This window comes from Lipomyces doorenjongii (assembly GCF_038497915.1).
Source record: "Lipomyces doorenjongii strain NRRL Y-27504 unplaced genomic scaffold V1508scaffold_190, whole genome shotgun sequence".
Classification (NCBI taxonomy): domain Eukaryota; kingdom Fungi; phylum Ascomycota; class Lipomycetes; order Lipomycetales; family Lipomycetaceae; genus Lipomyces; species Lipomyces doorenjongii.
Window position 1 is genome coordinate 1 of NW_027118257.1, and position 11,345 is coordinate 11,345.

The window sequence follows — 11,345 nt, forward strand, 5'->3', positions numbered from 1 at the left end:
TACTATAATAAATAGCGTAGCCGTCGGTCATCATCAGCAGAATCCCTGACGTTCTGAGTTTGGACCATAAATCATCGAAGTATTGAAAACGCGACCGCATCTGTTAATCGACACCCTAGCCCGGTTCGCCGATATGACGCTTGTGCAGATACACCATTAATGTCACCATTAATTAAAACCATTTCCTATTTCCGCTCTTTCTTCTGCAGACAACCGAGGGAATTACGATTAACTTCATTATTTAACTGAATCATTTCTATCCCCTAGTTGGACGCAAAACTGTACGCATCCGTCTATAATCCCTTGGCTTCAATGGCGGTAATGAGTTTAAATGTTCATAGACAAACTTGCCGCTTAATATTTAGTTACTCGCGTCATATTAAAATGTGCTTGAACTAAATTTAGTAGAATTAATAACTAACAGCGAAATATCTACATTCGTCAGCGAAAGCTTAGTCATCATCTGTAGTACGAGTTGAGGGCCCCACAAGTCTCGCTTACCAAGATTGGCTCGATGGTTTAGTGGTATAATTCTCGCTTAGGGCGCTAACCCTAAGTCGATTTGCGAGAGGTCCCGGGTTCAATTCCCGGTTGAGCCCTTCTTTTTTTTTCCATTGTTCTTTGGTAAATTGTGGTTCTTGCTGGATTGCTTGATTGGTTTTCTGACTTTTGCTTCCAGACAATTGTGAATAGTAAATCGGGTGAGAAGATATCTTGGCCAACTTAGAGTCAAGAATAATTTGACACAAATGATTCCCCTGCGCCAGGCCTTGTCAGTCACTCTGTTACACGTGTAACGCACTGCGATAAATTGCTTTCCCCATTGTCGACACGTGTAATTCGTGTCGCCATTGTCCAAGCCTCATTCGAAGATCTGATAGAATCCGATACAAGGAGTCCCCTCCACGATAAGATACAAAATAAGCCAGCAAACGGAGACGAAGTGAGTATGATAGTCACGGTTCGGAATGGCGAAGGGGCAGTCAACTCCGGTGTGGTTCGTGCGACCCCACGCTCCATCCATCGTGGACTCCCCCGCACTCTCTGATATAACAGTCTGTCTGTCTGCCGCAATGTGTCTACAATGACAACTCTCCTCCTTCACTGGTTGTTCTTACTATCCATTATACGCTCTCGACTTGACATCAACTATGCAGAACCTTCGTGACGACGTCGAGGTCCAGGGCAGAGAATACAGCGATCCAAAGCCGTGGCCGCCTCGCCCGCCGACCCCTCATCCCCCACGACCAGTTGACCCCAGAACGAGAGCTTTACGCCGTTACGCTGACGACTTGTCCCTTGTCCTCCATCCCTACTTGACTCCGTCCAAATTCCACGTTGTTCAGCGATGGCGTGCCGCTGTGCCGCCATTCATGAGGGATGTCTAATCAAATTGTTGAGCTGCTATCATGGAATGTAACTGTACATTAGTTGGTGACGTGGATGAGATGGGTCAGATCGCGCAGGCCGTATCGTCTGGATACAAAAGTGTTTCTGGGAGCTATGTTGGTATGAGGTTGAAATCGCTGGTGTTGGTCAATCAATGACTTTATACACTCCCCATATAAGGCGTTGATTAGTACTCGGATATTATTGCTTCAAATGTATATCGTATACATCATATAGACATACGCCATACAAAGTCAACTAATTCACTAGCTGCTGCTCAACCGTCGTCAAGACTCCAGACTCGGAGTTGCGTTGAATGTATACGATATTATGTATGGTCTTTTTATTTACGATGGCATCCAATTTATGTAACCTACAATGAAACTGAGCGATGATGCTCTACATATTATCATAATAATACGCTGAAATTCTTAACCTCTACCCACAAATCTCATCCGTACCGTCGCATATTCTAACGATGCGACGCAGATATCATGAGCGGGATCATGCCGATTACCGTAAAGACTGCACTGATGGCGAAAAAAACAAGTAGCGTGTATGCCATTCCCTTCTTCGTCGTCGTCTTATCCCATATTGTAAATTTCGGTTTTGAATAGTCGAACAAGGTCTCGTCATCGTTCCCAGCCGATGTTGTGGTAGCTACCGGACGAAGTCCGTCGACACGTCGCAGGTCCTGGAGGGGCACATTGTCCGTATAGGCAGATCTGTCTCGAACTGGCTCGTACGCAGGCGGTATATTGGCCTCTAGGTCTCTCTGCGTTTGCCGGGCAGGAATGTATGCTGGCGGGGGGCTGTCTATATTTGCTATAGATGAGGCTGCCCCCTGCTCGGGATAGCTCTGCTGCTGCATGGAAGCTCTGCAGCCGGTAAAAGGATTGTTTCTCGAGAAACTATTTATTGGCATCTACTTAGAGGCGATGTCACTTTGATATTGAAAGATGGACTGAGAGCAAGCTTCGTCTGACTAGGAACATTGCTTGCGGTGTATTAGCGGATAGACGGATGCGTGTCTAGATCCAGCTAATGCACGTCAATAGCCTGCAGGTGTCAGCCGTCTATCCGAGTTTGGTATCAATACACATTCTGAGCCGAAATCAGTCTGATCTAAATTGACTAGTCTAAGGAGTTCACGGTTAGAGCGATTTGAAATCGGTATATCTCTATCCAAAGGTTTTATGTCTTCATATCTTGTAGGTCATCATGCATGACAACAGGCAAGTCGCTGTTCAACTGATAACACCCGTCTTTCGTGCGGCTCATTATCGTGTGGTCCCGGCGCCAATGCACAATTTATTTGCGATAAGACAAACTCCACGCTACAAAGTATGAGCAATCGAAAGTAATTGAGTCCGTTCTGCCCCCCCCAGACTAACGGCCGCCATGTAATCAGGATGAGGAAATGGGCTGTCAGTAATTTAATTGCATATAGCTCAATTCGGCTTCCTGGGAAAGTTGGCGGTGCGTTGCATGTCATGGCGGCACCAGATTCTGGGCATCTCAGCCGACTCGAAGTTCAGGCACCATAAAAATGGGCCGACGACCCGGACTGCGACCAAAAATATTGGCTGGAGGGGTCGACCAAGCTATACCATCTTGCAATTACACACCAATCCAAATCATATTTACTCAATTAAATCACACCCAACCTGATACTTTTAAAGTCTTCGAAGAAGAGGAATGGCATCATGTCCAGCATCGCTTCCTGCGGTCAAAGCCCCGGTAGTTACCCACCCACTTAACGAATCCACAGCCCCGCAACCCAAACTACCTTGTCGTGTGCTCCTCGACGGGCGGGTAATGCACTTTACGCCGTTGGAATATTTGTTCCCGAACGAGTTATCGTCAATGTCCATCAATAAGGGATGCGAGTTACAAAATATAAACCTGAGCTGACCAAGATGTGCATGCGCTTGTTAGCAGGACGACTTTGATCACTTGTTTTAATATCTTGCTGGCTGTGTTGAGTCTCTGTACTGTTGTCCCTAGCTATACATCGTACCAGCCATCAACCACCAAGGACGGGGCACATGTGGTGACCACCAAGCTCGGAGAATGGACAGACATGGTTTACTTTGATGAGAATAAATCGAGACATTTTCAACTAGGCTTGGATTCCTGACTCCTTGGAGCTGTACACTATTACCGAACGTTAAATAGACCTCATTTAAGACTCGCCCGGACGTGGCAGCTAAACTATATGCTGCTCCGGTGATTACCTCAGGCGAAAGCCGATTTGCCTCATGCTGGCACCGTGGCACAACCATAAGAAGCGTGCGACGTGGCCAAAGGGCCTATATCAGCACGTACAAAGATGTAAAAAGCACGCTATTTGGCTGTGGTTTGCACTTTTGCATCGGCGCCTGAGGAGATCTGGTGGCAGCGTCATTTCTGAGAGTGTTAAAGATCTTGCGTGCCCCTTAATTGGAATGACATTGTATGGCAGTAGACAGCGCAGGTTGCAAGTCGGAAGGAACAAGTTAAGTAGTAGGGCGACAATTCTGTAGAAATGGAGACATGCCGTACTCCAAGTTCGATGAGCACGCTCTTTGTATTATTGGCCGGACTACTGGGGTTTAGGCGTATTTTTTTTCCGATTTCTCGTCGGCTGTCATCGGGTTAGGGGATACCTGGATTACCCCGGCAATTTGCCTTCGCCTGCAAGTAATTCAGTTGGAATGAAATAATAGTGAGTGCTTAATGCAATCTTGCAGTAGTTTCATTGATTATGCGTATATATCGGGATCAATAGTCTTAAGGCATATTGAGAATCACACGCATCATTACTTTTTGATCGGACGGAAGAACACACACCAGCTACTAGATTACCGGCGCGGGATAGCTACCTATAGCGATCCCATCCGGTGAGAGCGGTGCCGACGGATCATGTGCGCGCTGTCAAATACGCAAGTGTAATTCCATGAGAATCTACATCGACATGGCCCGCGCGCTACCTGACCCGAAAGTATTGCCAACGACAGTTATGATATAGCTAATGATTACCGTTTGCATTGAAAATACCGAAGATTAATAGGTCATCGATCAACTTACAGATATGACATGAGTTTTATTAAAGATCGGAATGAAATATACGCCAAAAACTGTGACGGTGTAAAACGTCCTGAAAAGTGTATTATGGGTCAGAAACATATCTCGCGTACACCGTTTGGCCGCTGCCATACTGTTCACATTCATCCCGCGCGGGACGACGATAAAATTATCTTGAGTTTCGGCGAGGTTTGCCAAATCAGCTGGTATGATTTGCCATCGGCGCTACTGCACCTAATCAGAGTCTAATTGGTTTATCCCTGGCACAGCGCAGGGAGTGTAAAGCATTCGAGTACGTTGATTACGCGACGTTTCAGTCCGCATCTGTCAGTTGCTTCCGATATACAAAGACATATTCAAATTTGCAGTTCAACGCCTGCTTTTGCGATATTGAGAGGTTGAGAAGATTGCCCATCAGGTGAGCTAGATTGGCCGACCAGGGCTGATTGATAAGATATCAAGGACGACTCATGAGTCAAGTCTAGCTGCTGCACGCCAACGTTTCTGTAGTTGGAATTATACATTCTGTAATGCAGCCGGAGTGGTCGGAGCAGTGACAGTTACGAGCGCATTCAAATGCGAGGCAATTGCGACAAATGCCCGCCGGGCGACTTTTCGGCCCAGCACTATCGACCACGGACGTCGCCTATTGTCGAATTTCTGCCACCTAAAGGGATATTGCGTGAGCACACTCCTTTTCGCCCATTCATGCCTTGCTACAGACGGTCCGAGTGTCACAGCTTCGACTGCAGGCAGCTTCGACTGCAGGCAGTGTCATGCGTCATGCGACCCTAACCCACTCATTGCTTGTCACTTTCTTTCCAAAGGGCCTTCCCATTATGGGTTTTCAAGCCAAAAATCAATTTGGCTGATTAATTACCTGCTTGCATGCTGGAAACAGAATCTGCCTGAGTCGTGAATTGAGGATCTCAAAAAAAATAACAGCCGCATGCTGAGCCGCACGCTTATCACGATCAATCAAAACTCGGATTTTGAAAGGCGGCGTTCCTAAATTCGATTTTTGAAGAGACGATTGTTGTGTCCGCGCCACCAAAATGGCATCATCGCCAGCTAGCTGAACTTACTGCAACATTTGTAATATCTGCCGCTGTGGCTTTTTTTTTGCCTGTGGTTTGATGACTCGGGCAAATTGGCGTGGCCTCCTCTCAGTTCAAATTATCACAGAGACAGAGCACTCCAATTTTGTTGTGAAGGCTCCACATATTGAAATAGAAGGAAGTAGAGAGAGGCGGAGAGAGGCGGCATTTGAAAGAAAGTATTTGCAAGCTTTGGGAAAAACTGATTTGAACTTTAAAGGAGTGGGCGAAATGCAGGGGTTCACCGCGCTAGGCCCGTTTAGGAGTGAATGTCTTTCATGTTGAAATTTTTGGCCGAGAAGACAAGTGAGCTGAGTAGGCCCTCTTTTATGGGACAGCGATGCTAAAAATTGTAATTCTAAGAAAACGGGCTTCGTTTGCGGCCAATTTCTGGTAGCTATTGATGTGTTGGTCAATATTCCTGACTGAGTGACAAGTTTAGAGGTCAGGGCAGGTTGTAGGATTTGGCATCAAATACGCCATATGAGTACGACTTGGTGCAATGCGTAAAGAGCCGGCCCATTATTACATTAGAATATGGAGTTCGACGCGATGAGGGGACCGAAGCTCGAGGCGGCGCGGCCGAGCGCTTCGACTTCGCCGCCCAAGAGACCATAGAGCATCCGTCGACAGCAACTTTTTTTTTATCCCCCGGTTCATTCCCTCTTTGTTGTACTCTCTCATCTCCCGCCTTCATTCGTTCTTTCACCAACTCCTCGTAACAATGGCCAACACACCCCACGGCGGTGTCCTCAAGGACCTCTTTGCGCGAGACCTGTCCATTCGGTCCGAGCTTATTGATGAGGCAGAGAGCCTGTCTGACCTCTCGCTCACTGAGCGCCAGCTCTGCGACTTGGAGCTTATCTTGTCTGGTGGTTTCTCGCCCTTGGAGGGTTTCCTGAATGAGAAGGACTACAATGGGTGCGTTTATGACGTTGGGATATTGTACTGTAGTTGGACTAACGCGATACAAGTGTCGTTAATGACTTGCGCCTAGCCGACGGCACATTATTCTCAATGCCTATCAACTTGGATGTCAGTGAGGAGGAGATCAAGGCTATTGGTATTGCACCTGGCAAGAGAATTGTTCTCAGAGATTTCCGTGACGAGAGCCCGCTGGCTATCATCACTGGTAAGGCCGAATTGATTGTCACTGGGGCCCGAGGGAATGCTAACGGAATTAGTTGACGATGTTTACAAGCCAAACAAGGACGAGGAGGCTGCCAAGGTTTTCCGCGGTGACCCTGAGCACCCTGCTGTCAAGTATCTGTTCAACACTGTGAAGGAGTTCTACGTCGGCGGGAAAGTCCAGGCTCTCAACCGACCGAACCACTACGACTACTCCGGTCTCCGACACACTCCTGCCGAGCTTCGCGCTGAGTTCAACAAGCTCGGCTGGAACCGAGTCGTTGCTTTCCAGACCCGAAACCCGATGCACCGCGCACACAGAGAGCTGACTGTCCGTGCCGCCCGATCACGACAGGCAAATGTGCTGATCCACCCAGTCGTTGGTCTTACCAAGCCCGGCGATATCGACCACTTCACCCGTGTCCGTGTCTACCAGGCTCTTCTCCCCCGGTACCCCAACGGAATGGCACTCCTATCTCTTCTTCCACTTGCTATGCGAATGGGTGGTGACAGAGAGGCAGTCTGGCACGCGATCATCCGCAAGAACTTTGGTGCCACCCATTTCATTGTCGGTCGCGACCACGCTGGTCCCGGCAAGAACTCCAAGGGCGTTGATTTCTACGGTCCGTATGACGCCCAGTTCTTGGTCGAGAAGTACAAGGACGAACTCGGTATCGAGGTTGTCCCGTTCCAGATGATGACATACCTTCCTGATGCCGACGAGTACTCTCCCAAAGATGAGGTCCCCGCAGGCACCAAGACCCTTGACATCTCCGGTACGGAGCTTCGGAAGCGTCTGCGTCTCGGTCTTCCGATTCCCGAATGGTTCTCGTATCCTGAAGTTGTCAAGGTTCTCCGAGAGTCACACCCACCACGAGTGTCCCAGGGCTTCACGATCTTCCTTACCGGCTACCACAACTCGGGCAAGGACGCCATTGCCCGCGCACTCCAAGTCACTCTCAACCAACAAGGCGGTCGCTCGGTGTCGCTTCTTCTCGGCGAAACAGTCCGCTCCGAGCTTTCTTCCGAACTTGGCTTCTCGCGTTCTGACAGGCACAAGAACATCCAGCGCATTGCATTCGTTGCAGCTGAACTCACGCGTGCCGGTGCCGCCGTTATTGCTGCGCCGATCGCGCCGTTCGACGACTCCCGCAAACACGCGCGCGAGACCGTTTCCCAGGCTGGCACTTTCTTCCTCGTCCACGTCGCAACGCCGCTCGAGCACGCCGAGAAGAACGACAGAAAAGGCGTCTATGCCCGCGCGCGTAATGGTGAGATTAAAGGATTCACTGGTGTTGATGATCCATATGAGGTTCCGGCCGATGCTGACCTCGTTGTCGATGTCTCGACAACTTCAGTTAGGACCATTGTTCATCAGATCGTGCTCTTGTTGGAGAGCCAGGGCTTCTTTGGAAATTAGATGCATTACATAGATGGTATATAAAGGTTCTTCATTACAGGTAATAAGATTAAGGTCATGTGCTCATAAAAAGTATATAATTTGTTGATTTATGTAACTATATGAAATGAGTAATGCTGGTATTAATGGATCTCGTTGTCATCATGATCTACGGACAGTAGACCCTAACCTAATAGTTCCCAACATCCGCATATTTTTCACTGAAATTAATTCTATATCACAAGCGTTCTTATATGATAATCATATGCGATTCTTCACTTATCATACACGGTTTGAATTTGCGGGTGCGGCTCAGGTTCAATTTTGTTGTCCTCGGACCGAAGTTAGTGATTAATTTAGGTCGTGCAGCTGATATTATTATATTTATAACTGTCAAGTAAATTTAAAATTAAGTAGTGTTTTGTACTGACGGCGGACTGGGACTTGGTGCTGTTAGTGGTAGTTTGTAATGCTCCCCTTGTATACGTAACACTAACTGTTAACTATGACGTTGATGGTTTTCAATGACACAACTTGCCGCCGCACATAGGCGTTTCTTAGGTGTCTATAAACTCGATATTGGTGTCGGGGTTTATGGGCCATATTCAATCTCCCAATGGCATGTGAAGTGGGCACATCGGGTGTCCTTTGTTCACGCTGATCTCCCTTACTGTCAGCTGACTACACTACAGCCACAGATATATTGACGCACTACTTACTGGCATCGAGCTCAGCTATCAGAGCTCCTAGCTCGTGGCAATCTCGAATACGCTCAGTCCATCTGCTGCATCGCCGGTGTAATCCTTCCTCTCGACGCCGCCATTCTCGCCGAAACCGCAATTGTCAACGGAACGCGTCCCTAAATCATGGGATCGAAAGACGCGAATGTGGTACGTGTTTTAGTGAGCGACCGTTTAGTCCATCTGTCCGATTCTCAGACTGCGCTATATTGGCAAAATGTGCACGTGAACTCCGCCAAAGCGGAAGACGGACGAGTGCGGAACGCGGTCTACTATTTCCCAACTTCTTCCTTAATTTCTATAACTGAATCCTTCTCATAATTTCTACTTCTATCCATCTTTATTTCTCCTCTTCCTTTCGCTTGAAGAGGGTCTCAGTCCGTGACAGACTCGCCTCTTGCAATCCTGGTGCAGTACCTCAGCAAAATGTTCCTCGCCCCATTGATATCGCGGTCGCACTCAAACCCGCAGTGTAAGCATCTGAAGACTTTGCGACCGCCAATGCCGTGCAGACGTCCACACTGCCCACACGTCTTGCTTGTGTGCGCCTCGCCGACCAGCACAACACGGCACCAGGGATGCTCCCTTGCCTTGTTTAGGAGGCGTCGCTGGAAACGGTAATGAGCCCAGGTCGCCATGGCTCTTGCCGTCTTGGACCGAATCTTGCGACGCCCCCTGCATTTCACCATCTGCTGCGTTTCGAACTTTGGCAGAAGAACTACTTCGTAGGAACTGCACAAGTATTTGGCAGTCCGGCAATGCATGTCATCCACCAGGTTCATAATCCGTCGCCGGATCATTGCAGCTGCCCTCTTGAGCCGCCACTTCTTCTTGTGCACGAGATCCTTCTCGGACCACCGGCTCTGCAGGGCATCCAACAGGTGGCACAACCGGTAGATGTGGCCAATATCCCCCTTTCCGACTTCAATGACCACACCATCCGGTGTGTACCCGGTCATGAACGTCCGCACGCCCGGATCCAGTGCAACGACGGGACGAACACCTGCAGGGCCTGGCGTGTCAACCACCTCCAGTGACCCGGGCACGCACAAGTAAAAGTGGCCTGTCAGCCTTACTCTCACCAGCCTGCTGTCGTGAGGCAACGTATCGGGAAGTCTTTCGCCAATCTCACTGTTCATCTGCCGAAGAAAGGCGTACTTCCCACGGCGCCGCTTCCAGTGCTTGTGGTGAATGACGATGCTCTCCTGAAAGCAGTTTTTGAGAGAGCGGTACCTGATCTCAAACACTTTCTTATCCTTCTTGTACCTAGCTACTCCCGACGCAAACGCTTTGAGCAGATCACCCATTGCAGCGTCCCGTATATCATAAGGTGTCTCCTCGAGCCAGGGCTTTTGCAACGATGCTATTGCCTCTTTGTTGATCGCTCTAGCTCTCAACTCCTTCTTCGATATACGTGACCACCCATCCTTATGGTCCTTTACGGCGCGCAGACATGCATTGAATGTCCAACGTGCCGCCCCCATCCACTTCACGAGAATCTCTTTCTCCGCCGCGGTGGGGTACAATCTGTACGTCGTGGTCTTCAGGGCAGGCAGTCCCTGGTCCATCGCCCCTGCTAGTCCCTCTTCGCCAACAACCGGCGGCAATTGGAACTCGCGGTGGACCTCAGCTCCAGAAGACCAGATCCGGGAAGTGCCCCAACCGCAGCCAATCGCTTTCCATTCGTCGGCCGGAATGGAGGACGGTGGCAGCCACAACTGCCGGTTGATGTGTGCCGAATTGGCATCCCAGAATGGCTGGGGACGATGCTCATTGCCGGTCGTGTTCGCCATAATAAAATTCCGAAGCTGTAGATTGAAACAAGAGAATATTCAAGTTGCAGATCAAGACGAGGGAATATTATAGAACATCAGGCGGCAAGAGTAGCAGCGGAGACGAGCGGATATATATATGATCAGGGGAGAGGCAAAGACACAGAGGGCACCAAACCGCGAGAGTCTGGCTGGTACGCGCGTTTACTTCATCTGTTTGATCTGTGCTACGCATGTCAGCAGCTTAGCTCCTGTCCGATCTGTGCTACTCCGCTGCAGCTATTCTGACACACGGCAATGGGCGGAAATTGGCACCAGAGCTTCATAGAACCCACACCTACCGCAAGTGCGGCTCAAGTGGTCAGTCTTACCCTAAACAAATCAATCACGCTCGGACGCGTCGCAAACACGCGTCGTGTTCTTCCTGTAATAATACAGAATCCAATTAATTAATATTTCGCATTTGAAGCGATCACTCGTGACTGTCTTGCCAAGTCTCTGGCGTTACACAGATCGGATGCTGTTGCGCGCGTCGCCCACTCGCCCAGCTTCTGTGCTTCTCCTCTGGTTATAAATATGGCCATCATTCCCCGCTGCTGCTGCCCCCCTTCCTTCCTCGTCAACATCTTACAAGAACATAGATTCTCAACTTGACAACAAGAACTAAGTCGCCTGGCAAGCGACACAGTCTGCGGAGAGCCAAGAGGGTAGCCTGTGGCAGGCTGAGATCCTCTTCGATCACAGGCGAGTATTG

The 11,345-nt window shown here is 49.1% G+C and overlaps 3 protein-coding genes and 1 non-coding gene across 4 annotated transcripts; 2 read left to right on the top strand and 2 right to left on the bottom strand.

The window, feature by feature from the left end:
- Positions 1 to 508: 508 nt before the first annotated feature.
- V1508DRAFT_t95 lies at positions 509 to 599 on the top strand. Its single transcript has one exon. It is a non-coding gene; the product is annotated as a tRNA-Pro (tRNA).
- A 1,262-nt stretch (positions 600 to 1,861) lies between these two features.
- On the bottom strand, positions 1,862 to 2,260 carry V1508DRAFT_436044 (uncharacterized protein; the record flags this gene model as incomplete). The annotated part of the gene is made up of 1 exon (XM_066942092.1): positions 1,862 to 2,260. One exon carries the CDS (start codon positions 2,258 to 2,260, stop codon positions 1,862 to 1,864), a length of 399 nt encoding a protein of 132 aa, XP_066792054.1.
- A 3,723-nt stretch (positions 2,261 to 5,983) lies between these two features.
- On the top strand, positions 5,984 to 8,441 carry V1508DRAFT_442956 (uncharacterized protein). The gene is made up of 3 exons (XM_066942372.1): positions 5,984 to 6,473; positions 6,527 to 6,684; positions 6,737 to 8,441. The coding sequence occupies exons 1-3, from the start codon at positions 6,277 to 6,279 to the stop codon at positions 8,098 to 8,100; spliced, it is 1,719 nt and encodes a 572-aa protein (XP_066792055.1). The 5' UTR covers positions 5,984 to 6,276; the 3' UTR covers positions 8,101 to 8,441.
- A 743-nt stretch (positions 8,442 to 9,184) lies between these two features.
- Positions 9,185 to 10,996, bottom strand: V1508DRAFT_428970 (putative transposase DNA-binding domain-containing protein). The gene is given in 2 exon segments (XM_066941850.1): positions 9,185 to 10,919; positions 10,939 to 10,996. 1 exon segment carries the CDS (start codon positions 10,610 to 10,612, stop codon positions 9,194 to 9,196), a length of 1,419 nt encoding a protein of 472 aa, XP_066792056.1. The 5' UTR covers positions 10,613 to 10,919; positions 10,939 to 10,996; the 3' UTR covers positions 9,185 to 9,193.
- Positions 10,997 to 11,345: the final 349 nt, after the last annotated feature.